This window comes from Diachasma alloeum, unplaced genomic scaffold, assembly GCF_001412515.2.
Source record: "Diachasma alloeum isolate Michigan unplaced genomic scaffold, Dall2.0 Dall_scaffold_01177, whole genome shotgun sequence".
In the NCBI taxonomy this organism is placed as follows: Eukaryota; Metazoa; Arthropoda; class Insecta; order Hymenoptera; family Braconidae; genus Diachasma; species Diachasma alloeum.
In genome coordinates, this window is record NW_021681287.1 from 122,149 (window position 1) to 146,872 (window position 24,724).

At 36.0% G+C, this 24,724-nt stretch overlaps 2 protein-coding genes across 3 annotated transcripts; both read right to left on the reverse strand.

Moving 5' to 3' along the window:
* Positions 1-1,540: 1,540 nt before the first annotated feature.
* LOC107046007 (DNA polymerase alpha catalytic subunit) lies at positions 1,541-13,993 on the reverse strand. Its single transcript, XM_015268458.1, has 3 exons — positions 13,760-13,993; positions 5,649-8,968; positions 1,541-2,705 (listed from the first exon to the last, which is right to left on the reverse strand). The coding sequence occupies exons 1-3, from the start codon at positions 13,773-13,775 to the stop codon at positions 1,650-1,652; spliced, it is 4,392 nt and encodes a 1,463-aa protein (XP_015123944.1). The 5' UTR covers positions 13,776-13,993; the 3' UTR covers positions 1,541-1,649.
* Positions 13,994-16,492: 2,499 nt separating this feature from the next.
* On the reverse strand, positions 16,493-22,751 carry LOC107046008 (transport and Golgi organization protein 11). Of its 2 annotated transcripts, none has more exons than XM_015268461.1 (5): positions 22,601-22,751; positions 21,980-22,201; positions 20,452-20,549; positions 20,147-20,301; positions 16,493-18,614 (listed from the first exon to the last, which is right to left on the reverse strand). In XM_015268461.1, exons 2-5 carry the CDS (start codon positions 22,194-22,196, stop codon positions 18,404-18,406), a joined length of 681 nt encoding a protein of 226 aa, XP_015123947.1. In that variant the 5' UTR covers positions 22,197-22,201; positions 22,601-22,751; the 3' UTR covers positions 16,493-18,403. The 2 variants fall into 2 exon arrangements, with proteins under 2 accessions (XP_015123947.1, XP_015123946.1); XM_015268460.1 differs by having other exon boundaries at positions 22,529-22,751.
* Positions 22,752-24,724: the final 1,973 nt, after the last annotated feature.

The following is a 24,724-nucleotide window of genomic DNA, read 5'->3' on the forward strand; positions in this document are numbered from 1 at the left end:
GACATAATATACTATTTCATGCCCAAACATCGATGTTTCTGACCAACCTAACGAAATTTTTCATTTTTTTGTCGAATAATAATGTTGACTGATTGAGAATAAACAAAACGATTATTTATCCGCAATCAAGAGAAATTATTTTCTACAGTATGTATGTTATAAATAATGAGTGAACAAGTCCAGTCATCTATTATTTTTTTAAATTTAAATTTTTAATAATCATTGCAGCTAACGGGATTCAATAATTTTTTTAAAATTAAGGCCCGGGTGTACTATCTTTTGTATGTTATCTGGATTTTTTTTTCTTTCGTAATCCATAATTGTCAATTGAGTGGTACATCATGTAACCAATTCCCAAAAATTATGATAAAATGATTTAAAAAAAAATAGAAAAAATTCTGAACTTTTTCAAAAAGCGTTTTTAATTGAGATTCAGAATGAGTTGAAAAAAGTAGAAATTACAAATATCGGATTCGCTATGGCAAATTCTCTATTAGCTGTCATTTTCCATGGTGGATAACAAAACACTAACTCCTTATGGGAAGTGGCAGCTAGGTATCTCAATTTTCAAAACAGTGATATGTGACAAACAATGACATGTGCCATTTTTATGTGATAAAAGGGTGATTAAAAAATTCTCCAAAATATTACAACTTTTCTCAAAGAGCTTTTTCCGTAATAAATGTCTCTGTACAGTGTGGGAAAAGATTTACGAAATCAGTCTTCCCCCTGCATGATATTGGGTGACAGGCCGCCATTTGTCACCGTAAATCAGATACATTTTTCAATTTCTTGTTATTCAACTTATTCTGTATATAAATTAAAAATGCTTTTTGAAAAAATTGAGAATTTCTTCTACTTTTTTTTTATTATTCATTCATAATTTTTCAAAACTTCTACATGATGCAGGACTTAATTGACAATTTCAGATGACGAAAGATGAAAAAAAACATCGAGATAACGTTCGAAAGATAGTACACCTGGGCCTTAATCAAAAATCCTGTTTCAAGATTCAAAATTTAACTCTCCAGTAGTACTTATCATTGAAACGTAAGTTCCTCGGGTCGTATTTTTCAAATATATATTTTTCAATAAAAACGAGAAAGAAAAAAAATTATTTTTAACAATTTTTTTGTCCTGTGTAATGAGAAAAACGTCGATTTTTTAAATAATCGATGTTTTTTCTTGAAAAATCGATTCACAACATCGATGTTCTTGAAAAACATCAATTCTTCGATAATCAATATTTTTTAAAACATCGTCCATCTCTACTTCAGCCTATCATACCCCACGAATGTAATACCGTCCCCATGCCTCCCGACATTGAGAAAAATCCCGCTTAATGCTAAATTGTCCATCAATCATAGTGTCTAATATGAGAGATCAGTGTCGTAGACAAGTTTCTGTTGGAATTATTTCATTCTTATGAATCGTAATAAGTCCCCACTGTGTCTGTTGATGTTACTGGTTCTTTTCAACTCCAGAATTCAACAGAAGGAAACAAATGTGTCCCTATTATATTCAATGAACCAACACGTCGTTTTCATAAAAAAATGGATTTCATTAGACATAAAAATAGTGCAATAACACATTCTACAGTATTTATACTTAATTACAAAAACTCATTATGGCCCGCACATCTGGGATCTCTAACTCTTCTTCTTCACATCCTTCCCCTCGCCGCTCTGCCTGATGCACAGGAATACCTTACTGAGATCTACAATGGAGTAGGCATTCTTTCTGAGGTACTTTTCCACGAACTGCTTGAGCCTATCATAGGCCGCAATAACTTCAGGCGTGAGAGGTGTCTCCAGGTCCTTTCCATGCCTCCCAACATCGAAACAATCCATATAAAAACTAAACTGCTCGTACAACATAGTCTCAGTAAACTCCCTAACAAGCTCCCCCTCAGGGCACATTGGACAAATGGGTCTGTTGGTCACATCATCAGAGCACCCCAGCTGCAGAGCATCTCCAGTATAACTGCACTCTGGGTTATCACACTGCAGGTCCTGCTGGTAATACTTATCCACGAATCGTCTGATCTCCATCTGGAGATGATTCTGCACAGCTTTGACATGTCTCCAGGGAGCAGACCTGCACGTCTCCATGGAGCAGGCCCCCAGAGCTGGCACCTCCCTCTTCCCCACTGTCTTCAAGAACTTCTTGACTTCGTTCTCTCCCCCACACTCCTTACACTTGAAGACAAAAGGCTCGCAATTCTCAAACCTCGAGACTTTAGGAGTGTAACTGCTCGAATAGTTCGAGTCCTCCCCTCCATATGACGAAGAACTGACCACGGGTTTGTATTTATCAGCAACTCCAAGACATTCTGCCAAGAACCCCCCGTCCAACTCTGGAATTGGTGTGCAGATGCGTTGCAGAACGGCGATTATCTGATTGATGATGTAGTAGTCAATGTCTAGGGTCAAGTCCTCACTCTTCTTGTACTCATCGATGTGGTATGCTCTTTCGATTGGGGAGTGGGTAGTGCCATCCAGGCAGATGATGTAGGGCACAGTGTCCCCTGCCTTCCACATCCTCCCGCCTAGTTTGTTCAGTCTCAGGGCTATGGCCACGTGGGGCTGGTTCTTCTGGGGATAGTCTTTTGGGTCTTTTGATAGTTGTTTGGTGATTACTAGGGATGACAGGGGGATGTTCTGACTTCTCAAGTTCGCTGCGATCTTCTCGAGGTACTCTCGAATCTGTAACGAGGAAAAATAAATTCAAAAAGCAGAAACTACAAGTGGGAAATTGCTCTTGTATTGTATACAGTGTAGTTATTTTTGCTTATAAATTAGCAATATGCTTCCGAATGGTTATTTTGTATATCATTACCTTCTATCATGTATAATTCATTGTTTATTTCATTTTATTAAATTGATTATTTTCCCAACCCAAATATCGGGCAATATAATTGGCCCATTCGACATCACGTGGTACAAGGTACAGGGTTTTCAACTGATAATTTTTTGATAATTTTCTCTGGTAGTTGCTATATAAAAAACAAAACGTCATGCAGTCGAATTAACCCCTCGTCAAACTGACAGATTGCATTCAATTGTGTCGTTGTGTTAATTATACAATTTTCGTTTCTCAATTGTGAGTTTCGTCTTATGGTCCAATTACATTGCCCGACATTTGGATTGGAAAAATAATCCCCCGAATACCACACGAACTTCAAAATTAATCGGGTATTGTCCTCAAGGTTCCCTGCATACAAACGAAGTCAAGTTTTTCAGGAAAAATCACTCGTGCTTCGCTTTTTAACCTGAAAAACTTGACTCCTTCATTTGTTTGCAACCGAACTTATCAGAAAATACCCGATAATTTTGAAGCTCTTGTGGTGTTACAAGTGAATAATACTTTTACCTAATTTTGTCAGATTTTCAACTTAATTGAATCTTATCATTATTCTTATTATCCCTTTTCTTCTATACAACCGATCGTCTTTTTCACAGTTTTATTTCTCCCCTCAGCCCTTCGATAAAATGTTAATAGAGAAATTTCGTCTACACATACTTGAATGAATTTGAAACACCACATTTGAAGAAACCATCGGAAAGCTCACTTTGAGGGAAATTCATGCAAAATTTTTGACTTTGACTTAATGGCATTAAAACAAACATTTCAAGCTATGATTTAATTCAGTAGTGAAGTGGTAAAAAGGTTTAAGTCGACTTATTTCCCAGTTGAATTTTTGAGCAATATTTCCGAATTTAAGGGAGATAGCGAAATTTTCGTAATTACATTTGTTGTAGCTGTCAATCGGCTCTACAAAAAAGGTTATAGCAAAAATTTGGCTATCACGCACGAAAAAATTTAATAGAAAAACCTATCGAATTCGTTAGAAAATTGTATTGAATTTCTATTAAACTTTCTATTTGTTTTTGGCTGATTCTATTGACATGTTCAATAGAAAACATTCAATAGAAAAAGTCATCAGAATTCGATTTTTCTATATAACTTATTCTTTTCATACATTTTCTATAGAATTAGTTCGACTCAAATTTTATAATTTTTTTTCATTCTATTTTTCTTTTGTTCTCATCAAGACGATAAAACGAAAAAACTTAGAAAATTTGAGCCGAGGTAATTCTATAGAAAATATCTCAATAGAATAAGTTATATAGAAAAATTGAATTCTATTGACTTTTTCTACAGAATATTTTCTATTGAACATTTTAATAGAATTGGCCAAAAAGTAATAGAACAGTTCAATAGAAATTCAATAGAATTTTCTAATGAACTCGATAGGTTTTTCTATTAAATTTTTTCGTCCGTGATCTCCCTTAGATTCCAAGATATTTATTGAAAACTGGTCAAGAGTCAAAATTAACCTGTACCGTTTTATCGCTTCGCTACTGAATTCATTTGAAGTAAGATATTCAAAGATATCCCCGGAATTCAGATTTTCAAAAAACAAATTTTCTATCCAATTCAGGAGAAAATAATTTTTTCAAACTCATCATATTGACACATAAATTAATCTGTACTCTGAATGTTCACAGAAGTTTGACAATTTCCATCAACCCTCAAAGTTATAAAATCTCCTGCGAACAATGATGATTATCTGTTACCTTTTTTTCATTTTTTTTTCCCCAATTTAGTGAAAAAAAAAAAAAGATTGATTATGTTCAAATCTATAATCAGACCATTATAAAATAAATTGTGATTCTTCCGGAGAAGAATTTAAGGATATTTCGATCCCTAAAATCTCCATAAAATTTCTTCAACGGGAAATTTAAATTTTCGTGAACTTCCAGTTGAAGAAACTTCTATCGAAAACTCCATAGAAGGCTCCAATAGAAATTTCCCATTATAACACAAAATAATAATCGCACAAAATTTTTGGTCTCCAATTCTTAATTTTTGTCATTTATTCTATTTATTCTATCGAAAGACGGGAATAGAAATCGAATTTATGGGTATTCTTTTATTATTCGAAAAAGTATATCGATTTTAAAACTTTCCGCAGACATAGAAAATTATTTTCTTTAGTTCTTCCCGCCAACTTTTTTTGTCTGTTTTGAATTTCTTCTCGCTGAAATATTGATATCCCTCTAATACTTGAAGAAAAGAATCCATTTTCTAGTCGATTATCCCTTTCTGATTGTTTTTTCATTTCCTTATCATAATAATAATTGGAATCCGACGATAGAAATGAGGAGTACCGATATCCTTTTACCATTTGAAGGGAAAAATAGGCTTTAAAAATTTTCGGGAATCACATGGAGAGATTTTTCTATTACCTGAATGAGATTTCGAACTTTTGTTTTGTGTGTTTGTTTTGATCACAAAACATAATTTAACATAACATAATTAAACATAATTCCTCTTGATTCACTGTTGTACCTTATGAAGGCGGAAATGGAAATTAAATGAAAAAAAAAAAAAAAATAGTATAAATTAATCTAGCTAAAAATTAAAAATTCGTCCGGTGGCTTGGCGCAGTAGGTAAGTTCGTTGCCTCATATGCGAAAGGTTCCGAGTTCAAATCCCGGCCGGGTAGAATGGTGCGATCTAACCATTTAAAGTCTGGATCATCATCGCAGTATACCCTAACCGGGTCGAAGCGATGTAAAATAACGTTAAAGAAAAACTCAAAATTCGCTAATAACACAATAAATTGATGTCTGAATAATCACCTTTGCTGTCTTCTCCTCAATAGCATGCTCCGTGAATATGTGATCAATGACCTGTTTCCCGACATCGCAAGCCAGCTGACACCAGTCCCTCCTGACAATATCCAGCCCCTTAAAGTCAGGCTGGTACTCCAGCTTCCCACTCGCCGACTTGCTCATCAAAACCGCAGCATATTTCTTCTTATTCAACAACAGCATGTACCTGAAGACCCCATCGATATCCAGTTCAATCTTCTTATACGCCTTATTCACCTCCTGCTTGATCTTCTTGGCGACCCCAAACGCCTCATCATAATTCGAAATATTGATTTTAATCATGATGGAGTCAGTATCCCCATACACAACATCATAATTAAGTTTCTCCACCAGAATCTTGGTGTTCTGAAGGATCTCGCGCCCTTTGGCCGTCACCAAGGCAGCCAGATGTTTAGCATAAAACCGACAATGCGCAGCTCCAAGGCATCCATACATCGAATTGGCAGTCAGCTTCAGGGCAAGCTGCCTAATATTGTACTGAAGCTTCAACTCAGGGGACAAATTAGGAGTCTTCATGAGTTTCTTCACTTCACTTCGACTTTCCACGAGTTTCCTGATCTCCGTGGGTATCACTCCAGTCTGAACATCCCTCCCAGGAAGATTAGCATCAGTCAATTCTGTGTAACAAACCCCTGGAATAGTCGTGAAGCACATATTATACTCCTGAATGATACTAGGATACAAGGAATTAAAGTCCATGAGGAGAATGAGATTATCGTAGAACCCCTTCTTTGGCTCCAGGACGAGACCCCCAGCATACGCAGCCTTCTTCTTCGTGCTCTCCTCATTCTTCCTGTTGGATATCCTCTTATCCGGAGTGATGTACCCCTTCTTAAAAAAGGCATGAAGCAGTAGAAATTCGTTCCTCTCAGCCCTCCCTGCTGACAAAGTCCTCGAAAGAACATTACCAGCGATTGAAGTTATCTGCAATGCCAGTGGTATGATATTCATCTCGCAGATGAGGTTGAGGATGTAGGAAGTCTCCATCATCACGATCTTAACAAGACCCAGGATCTTCTCAGAAGATGAGTAGAATTGCGGACAGTTACCAGGCTTAATCTCCTTTATGTGATTCTCTTTTTTGTTCAATACTGTTGAGCAGAGGGTGTCCAGGTCGTAGTTACGAACCTTGAGGTTGACCTCCTTGGCGCAGATCTGGAGATCGCAGATAGGACGTCCACAGAATATCTGCTGAAGCATTATCTTCCCCTTGATGAAGGGTAAAAGATCCCTCTTGAGTTTGCTGGTTCTACTCGGGTTTTTCACCTTGAGAGCCACCAGTCTTCGTGTCAGGACGTCGAACTGGAAGCCACAATCATACCCTATCAAAATGTCTGGGTCGATCCCCTGGATTTTATCCAGAAACTTCTCAAGTAGTTCAGACTCACTCTCGCAGACGATGACGTTCGTGCTCTGGAATTTTTTCAGCTTGTCCACTGCGTACAGTGGCCAGGAGGTATTCCTGGGGTGCGTTATAAAGCAGTAGTGCTGCTGGAATGGAGGCTTCGGGGCTGCTTTGTCGATCTGAAAGTCGTTGTGACTCAGCACCGAAATCATGGCTATTTCGTTCTGCTGTTGTTTTGGATTCAAGGAAGTCCTGATGTTTAGGGTGGTGACTGTCATCGGGGGGATAGAGAGCTTTCTCCCATCATCAACCTTGTGAACAGACAGGTTCTCCATCTTGAGGCAGTTCACCTGGAGCTTGCACCAGGTCGCGAGACCTTCCACGACGATGGGGTTCTTTATCTCCAGCCAACAGGGCCCCTTGATGTCCCTCTCAATTAATAACAGCTCCAAGGCATTCACAGAGGTCCCGAAGACGTGCTCGATCGTTTTTCCGGAGTAATCTGATGGTATCGGAGGGAATGATGCGGCATAGCGGACCTCCAGGTACTCAGACTCCACTGGGATTCCCTCAATCTCGAAGGCGTAGTTCTTCTTCACCGTTTGGGACCGGAACTCGGAGATTCGCTGGCGACTCGCGTAGTCGTTGAACTCCTCGTAGACACTCATCATGGAGTTGGGTTCTCCGTTGCTGAGGGTCTCCCTGGGGAGGATGTAGATCCTCCGGGGAATGTTCTTGACAGTGACGCAGCAGGAGACGTAGGTGTTGGTGGACTCCAAGTGGACTTTCCCAAAGAGATTGACCACCCCTCGCTGACGATAGGGATCCTCAGAGGCATCCAGCCAGAAAAATCTGAGAACCGAGTCTCCTGAGGAGTTGGTCGTCACTACTGTTGACAGATCCACTGAGATCTGTCCTGATGGGTCTTGGGTGCTGATCGTGTCCTTGTGCTTGTCAGCCTGGAAGGTCCAGTAATCCAACATCTCGACGTTGCTCAAGAGATTGTCGATGTCATCATCATCTGGAATGTCCACCTTGGCTTTCTGGGGGGTTTGAGTGGACTCAAGAGGCTGAGTGGAGAGGGTCGTCGCTGAAGGCATCAGGGACACGTCTGGACACTCAAAATCATCGTCGGGGAATTCCGCAGTGTATTGGGAGTACAATTCGTCAGTTGCTTGGGATATACTGGTTTCTGATTCTGGTTCCAATAGCTTCGGTTTCTCGGGGTCAGAAACTGGTGAGGATTCTTTTTCCGTGGATTTTACTTCCGTTTGATTTCCATTTTTAAGTGTAGGTGAGGTATTTTGTGGTTTTGGTTCTTCGCTTGGAGTTGGCGGGGGTTTACTCTGGGGCTCTTCGAGTCTTTTGGTCTTCCTGGATTTGGGGAAATCGAAGATTGCGTCTTCTTCTTCTTCGAATGTCTTTTTCTCTCGGATGATTGGTTTGGGGGTGGTTTTTGGAGCTGCAAATCTGTTAGAAGATGATTTTGGGGTTGAGGGTTTCTTAGTTTCTAGCTCTTTTAGCATGGAACCCAGGATGTCGTCGTCGTCGTTGGCTTTGGCCTCTGTTTTCTTGGAGGGCATGCTCTGGAGCATATTGAGGATATTTCCTTTAGTCTTGGTTTCATTATGTTTTCGCTTTTTGGGACCCGCCAGAGAGCTCTTCGTCGCCTTCTGGATACTCTCGTCGTCCAGGTCATCGTCGAAGATCTCCCTGCCATCCTCGACGTATCCACCGTCACCATCGTCGACGATCCAGTCGTCCTGCTGACGTTCTACGACGGTTTTGGCGAAGTCTCTGTCGTCTACCACGTCGTAGACGTTATCGATCTCTTCTACTTCGTATTTGTGCTTCGATCCTTTGAGGTTTTTGAGTTTTTGGAGGGCAGCGAAACGACCGAATTTGTCTTTTTTCTCTCGTCTGGAGCGCGAGGACGATGAGGCTGGTTGATTAGGAATAATGAAGAAAGATTAGTGAGGGAAATGAGGGGCATGTTGTGGTTGGTTAATTTTCCACGCTGAATTTTTCATTAATGGGGACATTCAAATATAGGGGAGGGTGGGGTAAAACGGGAACTTTAGACTTTTTTTAAATTATTCATAACTCAGAAAGAAATTGATCGATTGAGCTCAGTTTAGGTTCGTCACAAAGGGAAAGAATTGTTCTTTGTATTGAAAAAAAAATTATTGAATTTTATCAACATTTCAACCCCTCATTAACATTTTAAAAAAGTCAAAAGTGTCAGTTTTAACCCACCCTCCCCTCACATCGCACGATTAGGGGATCTGTAATTTGTGACGCAAGGGGAAGGGGGTTGCTTAGCTTGTGATAATACATCATATTTTTTCTACCATTTTTAATAGAGGAGATGGCACATGCAATTTTGTTATAAGCCCCTTTTCTCACGAAAAAAACACAGTTTTCACCAGTTCTTTAAACTACCCCAAAGATTCGCAAAGGGGAATGTCGAAATACTGTGATGTAACAATTTAAGCTTCAAATTAGAAAGTCTTCAAGTGACCCATTTTACCCCGTACGTCAGGCAAAAACGTCGTCTTTCGTGTTTTTGGCTTTGAAATGCTCCTCGCACCGAAATTGTCATCCGATTCAAACTTTTCGTTAGATTCTGTAGAATAATAAAACTAGGTATTTTTTCGGTTATCTCAATTGATCAATGAACAATTAAATTTTTGCGGTTTACTGGTGTTTACTTTTTTCATTCCGTATAAAAATTATTATTCTGAGTAGTTGAACATTAAAATAGTACAGAACAGGTACTCAATGTTGGAAAATGACGAGGTTGATGAAAAATCAATTTAGAATTTTATCCCTTTCGATTTATTTAGCGCAAGTATCACAATATATCTATCGTGTTTTGAGTATCTCATCCTTGAATGAATAGGTGGAATCGTCATCCGGAATTGTTAACATTCCAAAACACAAATGAGTAAACTGAAAAAAAAATTGCTTTTGCTATGATCTAATTCAGATAATCAAAACAATACCTCGTTTTATTTTATGGAATCTAACGAACATTTTTTAAAAAAAGTTTCAATCGGATGAAAATTGTGGTGCAAGGAGCATCATGGACGAAAAAATTTAATAGAAAAACCTATCGAATTCGTTAGAAAATTCTATTGAATTTCTATTGAACTGTTCTATTAGCTTTTGGCCGATTCTATTGAAATGTTCAATATTCAGTAGAAAAAGTCAATAGAATTCAATTTTTCTATATAACTTATTCTATTGAAATATTTTCTGTAGAATTTCGTCGGCTCAAATTTTCTAAGTATTTTTATTTGATTTTCTTGATGAGAAGAAAAGAAAAATAGAATGAAAAAAACTTAGAAAATTTGAGTCGAGCAAATTCTATGGAAAATATATGAAAAGAATAAGTTATATAGAAAAATCGAATTCTGTTGACTTTTTCTGTTGAATGTTTTCTATTGAACATGTCAATAGAATCCGCCAAAAACTAATAGAAAGTTTAATAGAAATTCAATAGAATTTTCTAACGAATTCGATAGGTTTTTCTATAAAATTTTTTCCTGCGTAATTTCAAAGCCAAAAATACGAAAACGACGTTTCCGCCTGATGTACGGGGTAAAATCGGTTGAGTACGAAATTCTTAGGTACCCCATGATGTATTAACAGTCACTCTATAATTATTTTCATCGGTAGCACGTCTTTTCAATTAGGCGACATTTTAACTACGACATTCCAACTGGAATTTTCAACTTCGATATTTCAACTTGTGTCATTTGAACTGATCAATTTGAACTACGACATATCAACTGATTTTTAGTAAATTTTTTTTTTAATTAGCTGAAATTTCTCTTTTTTTATGCTTTGTTTTTTAACAGAGAATGTAATCCAACTCAGTTTAATTATTGAACTAATACATCGATTAATATCATACAAAAATACAATTTTTTTTTTCAACAATTATAAGAGATCAATAATTTACAACGTGACAATAGTTGATGCGTAAGTGACAACGTAATCCCACTCAATTAGAACACTGAACAAATACATTAATGATTAATATCGTACAAAGATTTAATTTAGTTTTCTATTAACAATTATAAGACATCAATAATTTACAACGTGACAATAGTTGAAAGCGTAATTGATAACGTAATCCCACTCAATTAAAACACTGAATAAAGGCATCGTGTGAACGTTTTTCTGTTTTCTGTAACTGAATTGATTAAATTGTATTTCGTGTAGATTATCCCTTCTTAAATGCTTCGGAGATTGATACAATATAATTTCATAAGGATTATCCTCTCTCAAGTTCCTCACCGAATAACGGAAATAGGTGTATGAATTTGTTTGAATTGTTGACATTTCAAGAGATTTAAAGATAGATTTTTTAGGAATCTCATCTCACTGATGTGTATTTAAGGTTGAGCAGTTAAAATGTCGTGGTTGAAATATCGTTAGTTGAAATGTCGTAGGTGAAATGTCGCCTAGTTGAAAAGACATGGATTCTTTTCATCAACCGGAGACTTTCAAATTTCATCTGGGTCCCCCTTAATAAGTTATGAAATGTTCAAAGAGCAACATTTTCATTTTTTTGTGAAGAAAAGAAAAAGTCTTTATGGAATTAGGCTGCCCCTGTTAGACAGGCATATACTTATCGACAACTAATCATGGACTTTATTTAAGTTATTTCACTTAAAACTTTTGATGGGCGGTAGCTTTTTGCAAGTGTCTCAAAATGCAAGGAAGGTAGTGAAATTTTTATGAGGACCGTTTCGTTAGCCTAAAGTGAGAACTATAGAAAAAGCCCTTATGGGAATTTATGGATATTAATTAAAAATTGGTATTGGATTTGCCTCAATTTGTCTTGTTTCAGAATTGTTTTTCTTTATTTATTTAAAGTCGCACCAACAACAAGGTTCTTAGCAGCTCTAGTAAAAAAAATTGGTCCATTGCGTTTAAATTTGATTTTGGTCAATTATTCATTATATTAGATGGTATATTTTCATTAGTTTGAATAGTTTCAATATTTTTCCCTTATTTAGTACTCAGAATTTTTATTAGTGATTTTCAGGATGGTTTCTCGGACTCCAATGGAGATAGAGGAATTTTCATCAGGACTTTCCGAAACTCTCAGTTTTCTGCGCAAGAGTAGAAAATGGAATTACTTATTTTAATAGGATTCGGGGACATTTAGTAAAAACTTCTATAAAATCAAATAGGAGAGAGTGGGGCAAAATGAAACAGCCGAAAAACGACTCTTTGACGCAATTCAAGCAAAAGAAATGTTTTTTTTCAACTTTTGTTTATAATTTTCTTTTATTGTTGGGGGGTACTGACGAGAATAATAATTTTCTATTCGGTAGAAAAGAACAAGCGGTGCGAAAAATTCACTGACATTCGAAACCCTTAGGGGAGGGTAAGGTAAAACGGACACTTTTGACTTTTTTTGAAATATTCATGACGTGTTGAATTGTTCACGAAATGGAATAATTTTATTTTTCAGTTGAAAAACAATGATTACTCTTTGTGATGAGCTTAGACTGAGCTCAATTGATAAATCTGTTTCTGAGTTATGAATATTTTTTAAAAAGTCAAAAGTGTCCATTTTACCCTACCCTCCCCTATACTATAGCGTAGCGACTACCACCACAGATGAAGCCCACTCTCCTGTTAGATCTCGATCTCAACGTCCACTAGTCAGCTTGTCCCCCGACTCTCCAGAAGCCAAACTAGGACCATCATCACTGAGTCCATGTTCTCTCCTCATTCAAAACTCCCGAAGGTTTTTCATAAATTTCTTATATCGAGATGACAATATTGATAATTTTCACTAATTTTATCCACAATTCTCTCTTCAAGTAATATGAAATATTTCATCTATAATTTAATTGATTAGATTAGGGTGGTTACACTTTTCTTTTTTCATTCGATTGAAATTCAGCATCACACGCACGAAAAAATTAAATAGAAAAACCTATCGAATTCGTTAGAAAATTCTATTGAATTTCTATTATACTTTCTATTAGTTTTTGGCTGATTCTATTGACATGTTCAATAGAAACCATTTAATAGAAAAAGTCAACAAATTTCGATTTTTCTATGTAACTTATTCTTTTCATATATTTTCTATAGAATTTGCTCGACTCAAATTTTCTAAGTTTTTTTCATTTTATTTTTCTTTTCTTTTCATCAAGAGAATCAAACGAAAGAACTTAGAAAATTTGAGCCGAGAAAATTCTATAGAAAATATCTCAATAGGATAAGTTATACAGACAAAATGAATTCTATTGACTTTTTCTACTGAATATTTTCTATTGAACATTTCAATAGAATCGGCCAAAAACTAATAGAACAGTTCAATAGAAATTCAATAGAATTTTCTAACGAATTCGATAGGTTTTTCTATTAAATTTTTTCTTCCGTGCACATTTTCCTTTTATCCCTTATGAGTCTCCTCCTGAGCTTAGGATTTTACTGTTTCATTTTCATTTCAATTAATCGATTAACAAGATCTTCTCCCGTCAAAACTTCTCAATAATTTTCCATTCTACTGAATGGAAAATTGTTATTCTCATCAGTACCCCCAATAATAAAAAAAAGTTAATAAACCAAAGTTAATAAAAAATGTTGTTTTGCTTGAATTGCGTCAAACAGCCGTTTGTTGACTGTTTCATTTTGCCCCTGTCTTCCCTAGATTTATTAGTTTTTGGTGCTGTGATACTAAAATAGGGTAGTTTATACTTACGACCATCGTTTTCCATTTCCTCGAGTTTATAACCTCACTTTCGATTGGGTTTTCAAGGATATTTAGACAGCAAACGCCAAGAAGCTACTTATCTCCTAGCACTTTTGATCGTTCTGAGTGTAATCATACAACGAATCAGTTATTTTCTTTTCACATTCACGTTGTTTAGGAATAAATTAAATGTATGATAACACCGGTGGTTGAACGCATTGGGTTGTAATGTTCTGGCGGGAAACTGACGTTTAGAGCGAGAAACGAGAAGTATGAATTCCAAGGATCGACACCTGCTGAAAACTGCCCGACATCTAGTAATCGAGCTGCAAAGTAGGGAAAAAACGAGGGGAGAATGAATCGTCGAAGATTATTTTAAGATGTTTATGAATGAATTGCCTCGAACTAATGAAATGACTCGAATTCTGTTGATTTTTTCTGTAGAAATTTGTCATTGGACATTTTTATTGAATTTTTTCTTTTCGTATACCCTTTCGGGTCTTTACGATTTGTTCCCTTCCCACTCATTTGAGGGAAAAACCTGCCTAGGTACAGTCGTCTCTTGCGAGACTCCCGCTTGACAATGAAACCGTGAGATTTAGAGTGTCACAAATTTAGGCCCCTCCAGCCGGGAATCGAACCCGGGTCTCCCGCATGCCAATTGATGCCAATCCCACGCTCTAACCACACAGCCACCGCCGTCGGTGACATTTCTATTGAAAACAAATGCAAATGAGCGGTGGAACTTTTAAGAAAATCGGCCAAAAATTTATGGAAAGTTCAATAGAAATAGAATAGAATTTTCTAACGAATTTGCTAGGTTTTTTATCACATTTTTTCGTACGTGCGAGCAAAAACCTGGACTACCCTAGCGGATAATGCAGATATTTGAAATTTCAAGTCTGATATGAAGTCATACCAAGGCCTACATTCGCTGTCTATTCTCTATTTTATTCCTGCCCAGAAAACAATTTTTGCCAGTGCCATCTAAAATTTAACAGGATATCGGCAATTTGTCGACAAATTGTCGATATACTGTTTGCTGGGTGGATAAGCAACTTGGGTTGGTAGATTGAATCTTTGTCAATATGAAGAAAAATTTTTTCCCTCTCGGTTCAAAAAAATCCAAAATTGTTTGAGCGCTTGCGTCCCCAATGTTTTAGAGTCTTGTTTATAGGATTCGATATGATAAACAAACAGGGGACAGAGAGCATATGACAGCGCGCTATGTGACAGTGATCATGTTACAGAGTGATGTCTCATTTTGTTTTTGCCATCAAAAGATTGATGGCGGGCTTCCGACTAATCTGAGATATTACAAAAGTTTATAGCTTCACAACACTAACTAGCAGCAAAAATTTCAGATGGTTACTGCCACCTGCATGGGTGCTATCAAAATTCCAATGTTTTCAAAGTTGGACCCTTTTTATAATTTTAAATTTTTGAAATTTTTCATCCCGGATTCATATATTCAAATTGGAAATGACGGCCACAAAATGGGAAGCCCACTTTGACCTTTGGTGAAAAATTTTTTTTCGCTCCAATATATTCACTGAAATTTTTTGAAAAATATAAAAAGGGTCCAACTTTGAAAACGACTCGTTTTTTGAAGTTTTTTTAGGTTTTTCTGAGGAAATTGATGGAAGAACGAATTGAAAAAAATTGGCATATTTTTATATGGAAAGTGTGTTCGAAGACGCACATTTTGTAAAAAACAACTCAAATCGGTTGATTTTTACGGAAGTTACAGGCATTTGAAGATAAAACTTGCAAAAAAACATCGCTGTCCACAGGATGCCTCAAAAAATCTGAAAAAATTTGAGAAGTCATGTTTTTCCATATACAACCGTAGGAAAAATCGGCAATATGATTGGCGATGGTGAGGGTTTTGACCTGGGTAAGTTCACATGGAATACCCCATATGTTTTGATTGATTTAGATAGAAGGCGAAACGAATGTTTTGAGAAAAGAAAAAGTGAAATCGGCGGTGTAGTTTTGAAGATATTCCATGTATAAGATTTTCAGGAAGAGTCGAATATTTCCGAAACTACTGATGCGATTGAACCCATCTTCAATACGAAATATTGTTATCATGAGAGGAAGATTCTGTCCAAAATTCAAGTTGATATCTCGATTTTCCACAAGCTAGAGTGTTTACAAAGTTTTTTATGAAACAACAGAAAAACGGGAATATCTCGAAAACCTTGTATGAACGGGTATATATGTTTCGATTGATTTAGATAGAAGGCATCGAACCCAATATTTTGAAAAAACAATCGAAATGGGGCCACTAGTTTTGAAGATATTTGCGGAAAACGAGTTAAAAATGAGTCGCTTTTTCTTAAAAACTATTAGCTCGATTGAGCTGAAATTTTATACAGAGTCCTCATTAGGGCCTATAATCTGACAAAATTTCAATTTTTTTGGAAATTCTTTAGCCATTTAATTGCTCAATTTTCTGAAAATTGACTACCGGGAAGGTGGCGGTGGACGTTGTCACATACAGACATGGTCGCCAAACTTCGTATTTTTCCATTTCAGATCATTCTACATCATTTCCAATCAAAATTACAGAATGTGAAGATCAAAGAATTACAATGCTTCCATTCGGAAACAAAAAATTATGAATATCACTAGTTCACGAGAGATGGAATATTATTTCGCCCCTTCATTTTGGGTAATACCTCATCAACTCCGATGGATTCAGGATGGATGGTTTCAGGAATGGAGAACTTCAAGGAAAAAATATCTTCATTTAGGGAATCGTTTATTCAATCCTTATATACCATATGATAAAAATATATAGTAACATACAGACGCCTAATCACGTTTGCAAAAAATTTATAAACACCATTTCACTTGGTATTTCATCATCATTGTTCTCACTATTATCGTAATCAAGAAGAAAATCAATGTCAAAAAAATTCGAATAGATTGTGTTGTGAGAATAATTAAAACAAAAGAAAAAAAAACTTCCAATTCGTGCAGAAGAAATAGAATCATATTCTATTCCTTCTTTCAATATTCGTGATTTTTTAACATAAATTCGATTGGGAAAAAAATAGATTTCAATATTGTTAATTGCAAGTTGAACTATATGAGTGTTCAATTGAAAAAAAATGAATGCCATCTGATCACATACCCAAACTCCATCCGTTTCAATCCATAAAATCGTGACTGATGCCGTTGTGTTCTCAAATAATGTCTGTTATGAACTTGGATTGTATGAGCATATAATAAAACTTATACGCTACAGACGATAGTTAGTTGAACTATAAAATGGCGAGGAGGAAATAGTCACAGTAGTTATGTACATAATACAAGCCACGTCAAACGTATTGAGAAGTATCCATGGTTTGAACAGTAATAACTTGACTAATCAACATTTCCTTCAAAAAATTTTCAAACTAAATCTACATGGTCTACTTTATCAATGTTCATAGGAACTAACAGTTGAAGTAAATATTTCATTCATATCCCCACATTTGTAATTTTACAGTTATACAAATCGTTGTGTTCTAGGAGAAGAGACGTATATCGACCGATTTTACTATTTCAAGCTGGTAAAAAGTAATTGGGTTGCATTTAGAAGGAACAAATGCTCGAATTCAACAGAACCGTGACTAGATACAGGGTCAAAAAATTATAGTGATGTATACAACGAACGGTCCATCTGCAATAGATACACATTTGATGTGCTGCTTGCTAGAAAATTTTACCAGGGAAAACAATCAATAGAAAATCCTAGGGCTTTCTCTACACAATTCTATTGAATTTCGATAGGAAATCTCTCAGAATTCTGTTAGGGTTTGTAAGAATTCTGTCAAAAAATTTGAATTAGTGCAAAAAAATTAAAATTATGCAATTTTGCTGGGTTTTTCCAGTTTTTTTTTATAGAAAAAAGTCTAGAGTTGTTGATTTTCATATATAACTCATTCTGTTTGAATTTTTTTAGAAAAAAATTCTTGGACATTAATTCTGCAAGTTTCCCTTGGAATTCAGTAGGAGAAATAAAAAAATTGCAGAAAACACGAAAAAATGTATGCCCAAGTATTTCTATAAAAAAATCACGATCTACTTTTTTCTATAAAATATTCTCTTCAAAAATTATGCTGTAAAGTTACATAATCTTTAATGGAATGAGCACAAAAAAACAATAAAATTATTTAATAGTATTTTAACAGAACTCCAATAGAATTCTAATAGGGTTTCAATAGAAATTCAATTGTATTTTTGCATGAAAGCGCTAGGGTTTATTATACGTTTTTTTCATACGTGTTATGAGTTCCCTAAGCGTAATGAATTTTCTCAACTTGTACTCAATCGCATTTACTTCATCATTTCCTCGAGTTTGCTTCTTTAATTGTTTTCTCGTTACGTCTTTTCTTCTAGGACATCTCAATCCGTCATCACTCCTCATTCTAAACGAAGTTTAATCAAGAAAAAGATGTTTCAATTCCTATCTGAATAATTAGAACAACGGCCTCTAATTTAAATTCACACGGTTGTACCAATGGCGAATGAAATAAATATTGTGTACACTTAATTCGAGTTTTTTTTTTCACGACTTTCGACTGACCTTTTCCTCCGGGGAACAGTACTTGGCGTCCAAAACGCTTGGGAAAGGAATGGGGAACGTTTCTGGGTCTGAGTTTAGTTTCTACTGATCCAATTGAATGCCTTCAAGAAGAAGTAGGCGATTGTTATGGCGTAGAGTATTTTATCGCGCTGCTGACGCTGGACCATCTCCAATTCGACTGCCATCACTCGACGATTGAGTTTGCCGACCTGGCGACGAAGATGTTGAATCTCTTCGCTTGGGGGAAGAGAGACGTCTAAGGAACTGTATATTGGAGTTTGCTCCCTTTAAATGACAACCAAACGAATATTATGATGATTAATTCATTTGATTGGTGTGAAATTGATGATGAAGAGAAAGCACAGTGTTTGAAACGTAGGCAAGGTTCAATAAATTTTGGAGCACTAAAGTTTTTTAACCACTTTATGGTGACCGTATTCTGGATGGAAGGAGTTTATAAAAATGGTTAATTGAAACGGTGAGAGAGATAATGGGGATGATGAAGGGATGCAAGAAGGAATTTAAATCGACGACTAGTTATTGATATTTTGATGATTTAGTTATTTTTAGAAAATTTTCATGTACAGTCACACTTAAACGGGATAATCTCAGAATTGAATGAAGTGGTAGAGATTGATGAATCAAGGTTTAGTTGAAGATTAACTTTTGAAATTTATCGTGAAATTTTGAGAGATTTTGTTTTCTCACTGCAGAATTCAGTAATGATCTGGCAAATAAATGAGATACTCCATGTCAAATGAGGCAACGGCTGATCCTTACCCTCTTAAAAATTGACCTCGATTTTTTCTACGATTGGGGGGCTAGAAAAACTATCCCTCAATTTTTTTCAGATTTTTTCGACAGCCCATTTCGAAGATATGATTGTTTCTGTGTTTTTTCGTTTTTTAAAAACAACTCCAGTTCAATCAATCCGATTTTAACCTATGACAAGTCAAAATTTTCAATTTTCTATCATCTATAAGAATATTTTGCGTATTTTTTTTTCAACCCCTAGGTGCTTATAATACCGAATTTTCAAAAAAAAAGTTGAAAAGCTTGAATTTGCAACATTTTGTCACGTTTTCCTTTTCTGCTCTTTTTTTCAGCAACTCTTGTAATCAAAACAAGTATTTTGAGCCATCATACAAGTTGGGTTTCGTCCTAAATCTATTTTATTTTCAATTTTTTCTTCTCGAAATTCCACGAATTTGGTCAAAATACCCCAAAATGGCGTTGATTGACTTTGATTACAAACAGTATAAAGTGAATTTAAATGTACACTTGTATGCTAAATATTTTTTCGATACGTAATCAAAGTCGTTTTGGGATGCTCTGACCAAATTCGCGGAATTTTGATAAGAAAAATTAGAAAATAAAATAGATTCAGGACGAAACTCAACTTGTAAGACTGCTCAAAGTATTTGTTTTGATTATAAGAGTTAATGAAAAAAGATGAGAAGAATAAAAGGTGACGTAATTTTGAATAGAACCCGAGTTGTTGAAACAAAACGAAAAAACTAAGAAAAAATAATATCTCCGAAATGGGCTGTCGAAAAAATCTGAAAAAACATTGAGATAGTTTTTCTAGCCCCCCAACCGTAGAAAAAATCGAGATCAATTTCCAAGAGGATGAGGATCAGCCATTGAATCATTTGGCATGGTATACCCCAAATAATTTCAGGAGAAAAGGGCAGATGAGCATGTTATAGTCAATATAATTCTGCACAGAACAACTATCTCAAAATTTTCACACATTCGTTTCTTTGAGAATAAAAAAACTGATGAGATATATTAAATAATTTGATGAGAAATTTCACCTCGCAGCACGTCTGGCAATTTGTGTCTCATTAACATAAGTCGTGGGTTTTGAAAAAGTTGAATTCAGTTCAGAGGTATTTTCAAAATTCTCCAAGTCACCGTCATCAACAGTTGGGAAGAAGTGGTCCCCCAGAGTCAAAACCCTCGGTGGAGTCTGAAAATCATCAAGGTTGAAGAATTTTTTTTCGCTGAAATCTCACTGAGGAAGAACATGAATGAACACTTGGATTCTACATGTTAGCCACTGATATCAGTGAAGACTAAGAATAATTAAGATTAATGAGGCAATCAAGCTCACACAAACCTGTACTCTCACCATTCCATGAGTTATGGGCTGTGTCACTGATTTCTCGAAGGCCATTTCGATTGGAGGTGCTTTCAGGCCTACATGTTGATCTTGACCTACGAAAAAATAGGTGAAATTGTGAGAAATGGTCGAAAGATATTGAATTCACTATTTACAAAAGTAAATTCGAAAATATTTAGGCCTCTTATTTTTATTAATAACAACGGAGTGAAACTCCGGAACTAATTAATTCTTGCACACATACTTTCTTCAAAGTGTGAAAATGGAGCATAAAAAGGGTAATTGAAGATCCATCCTCGTGATTAATGTGAATTGTATTAGAATGGAGAATTCTATTATATTGGCAATGAGGACGATGAATCGTTTGATCGATCTATCATGTTGATATTCTCGCTCCGCACGCATTCCATCTCGTATAAAAGCATGAGACTAGTCTCATATTTTCAGGATTTTATTTGTTCATATTGTGCATGTTCAAAGTCAGGGGACTACCCTTTTAAATAAACACTTTTAAAGAATAGTAACGTGTCTTGTAATTATAATCATGTTTTTCGTTTGACTAAATTATTTCAACATCTCTTCTCTTGACAATTCAATAAATTTTTTTGCTATTCCTCCAAATCAAGATAATTTCTTTACATCAATTTATCAACGTGGATGATCGAAAACATCACTTTCCAAATAAATTTCCTGTGAAAAGGATTTATATATTTTTCAATCAAACCATATTGATCTTCATTATCCCCTTTCACAGGTCAATGTCCTTCGCTTTAAGAAAATCTCTACAACTTTTGGTATAAAATTTCTTCAAAAATCCGAGAAATAATCAGTCTTTCGGTACTGTTTGAATGAAAAAAAAACAAGTTGTTATATCTCAGGAACTACTCGACCAATCGGGCTGAAACATCGCGCCAAAGTTGAGCTCAATCATAGCTACAATTAGCCACAATTTCAGACTGCAATCTACAAATTTCACCGTATTTATGTTGAATTTTCTAAAAATTAATTAGCAAAAACCCAAGTGGTCACAGTCAAATACACCGATATGACCCTAAAAACGTTATTTCTTCACGTTTCATAACATTCTATGCCATTTACAATTAAAATTGGAAAATTGAAAAATCGGTCAAATATAAGGCTTTCATTTGGAAGCAAAAAACAATGAATTTGATGTTCTCGGCCTTAAGTCTTTAATTTATTAAAATTCCTTTGGGCCATGTTCAGGTCAGCAACAACACAGACCTTGCTACTGCTGATTTGAACATGGCCCAAAGGAATTTGACGGGAGGGTGGGGTAAAATGGACACTCTTGACTTTTTAAAAAATATTCATAACTCAGAAACAGATTTATCAGTTGACCTCAGTCTAAGCTCATCACAAAGAGGAATCATTGTTCTTTCAATTAAAAAATTAAATTACTCCATTTCATGAACAATTCAGCACGTTATGAACATTTAAAAAAAAGTCAAAAGGGTCCGTTTTACCCCATCCTCCCCTAATAACTTGAAAAAAAGAAACAACTCACCAACAACGAGAATCCTGTCAGGTACGTGCATATCGAATTTATCATTCTGTATCGGTTGACTCCAGGTGCCAGAGCCATTGGTGCTGGCGTCGTCGTCCGAATAATCACCACTGACCCTTATGCTCTTGGGTACCCTCATTTTTCTGTTTATGTCCATGGTAAAGTTTGGATCGTAAAACCCATCGGCGTCTCCGTTGAATACCGCTGTTTTCGACATTGTGACTGCCCTCAATAACAATCAATAATAAAAAATTAATATTTCATCTTTTAACCCGATTTTTAACTACTGAACTATTGTTTTCTTATTTAAACGACCAAAGGTTCACGTTAAAATGAAATAAACAATAATAACAACGAAAAAACCGCCTGAATGATAAAACCCAAGTGAAATGAAATTTTAGACTCGAGTGACAGTGCATCCGTGAGACAATTCCCGAGGCAAATAAAAATGGATTAAAGCACTGGATGCACCACGACACAGTTCTAAATCGAGAGAATGATTCGAACAAAAAGATTCATCTGTAATCATTGATTCAACTTAAAAGTAACCTTTGTCTGCATCAGGCATATCCGTTGTACCCTTAACCTTTCCCCAAATACTCTAGTAATAATATACCGTACACTTTATTGATATTTTAACATGTGCAAATGGAACAAAGGATGATGTATGATAAAACAATGCACTTCTCGTTGGGAATACAGTGGTTACACTTTTATTCTTTTTATATCCAGTCGGCTATTAGGTCATTTTCGGGATCCTTTCGGAGCAGACAGTTTTTTAAGGCGAACTCTCATTTGACGTCGGTAGAGAGATGGGGAGGGGATGACGGGCACTTTGGCGGAAATTTGAAAGGGGCTGAAGCGATTTTTCCGAAAAAATTTCTCACTCCATCTGAAGGCTCTACTATCAATATGTAATTCTCACAAAAAATTACGTTTTTTCACCTCTTTAAATTACGAGACAGTACTCCATGGTTTCCGAGCCTTTATGATGTAATTTGAGGCCAATAGGGAGTGCCTATACCTATCACCTGAGGAATAACAATAATTCAGAGATAGCGAAATTTCCGTAACTACATTTGTTGTAGCTCTCAATCGGCTCGATAAAAAAGATTCCGAGATATTCATTGAAACCTGGTCAATAGTCAAAATTGACTTGTACCGTTTTACCACTTCGCTACTGAATTCTTGCATTCAGCCCATGATTTCGGCTGAAAATTACATTTGCATAGCGTTCTCTAGCTATTCCGCTAGATATTTTGATATCATAGACTCTCAATTCTTGCTGAAATTTCGATAAATTATCAAACAACGAAAATGAGAGTTGAGTGAACGATATTGGCTGCATATGGTCCGAGGGGCTATTTACTCCAGAATTTAGTGACACCATGATTTCAACACGATGTCGATTTCGTGTGATTTCAGTGGTAATTTCAGTGATTCCTGAAAAAATGATCTCGGCGATTTCGAGCGTCATGGAAGGTGATTTCATGATTTCGAATGATTTCATTAATTCGAAATCAGTGATTTCAGAAAAATAAAGTTCATAAATAATAGTAAAACGGGCAAATCATTTGTTTCAAATGATGGAAATCAAAACAGGCAATATTAACTAATTTTTTAGCTAACGACGATGAAAAGCGGTCCATTTTACCATTTTATAATAGTATGGTGTCGAGTTCGGCATTTTATTGTCGTCGTTGCAGGTGTGTCAATTTCAAAATTACGAATTACTTGCACGGTTCGGATTACGCCAGTGCGCCAATGATTTCGGTGATTTCATTGATTTCAAACGATTTCACGTGATTTTGAATATTTTTTTTAATCGTTGTTTTACATCGCTTCGACCCGGTTGGGGTATGCTGCGATAGTGATCAAGACTTTAAATGGTTAGATCTCATCATTCTACCCAGCCGGGTTTTGAAAGCCCAACCGAGGGGCTATACACAGACGTAATCGTGGTGTCATTCGCTGATGTAAGCAATTGTAATCCCAGTGAAATCAATGTAATCATTATAATCATATGATGGTAATCATCTGTAATCAGTGTAATCTTTCGGAGTTGCTCGTAGTGAGACCGTGAATTTTGTTTTTGAATTTTCGAGCGCGTCACCTTCTAACAACGGGAAGTCTCAGAGATCCCTGGATCAAGTTTTCTTGGAATCCCAGATGTTTATGGTTCAGAACCTTGCATAGCCAACAAAAAATTGATTCAACAAAATTAAGGATAATCAGGGAGGAGGAAATGTAGGAGGTGAGGCGGAGGGATTTCTATTGGTTTCGTCCGCAGCCGGAGTAACACCTCGTGTAATACCGCTCTCTCGAATCCGTGCAATCCCACCACAGTACAGTGTATTCAAATAAGTGGTGGTACTTAAATTTTTCAGGCCCTTTCGTATGTGATTATTTCATCATTATTGTTGTTCAAATTCACATCTAAAGCGGTTAAAATCACGTCTCCTAAAAAAGTGAAAATAACCTCACCTAATCGCCACAGGCGATCCAATGCCCCGCGTGGCGCCAAACATCCACCTTCCCAACCCAACCTCACCTAAACTTCTAACTCACCCCTATGTCTCAAGATTCAGTTCATAATTCAGGCCAAATGGATCTAGAAAACGATTCCGATTCAGAACAAAACTTCAATGAAGTGCTCTCTCCCGTAGAATCAATTGAAATTATGCTCGTAGACAATGAAGTTCCTCTTGACTCTGTTCAGTCTGATCAAATTCATAACCTAGTTCC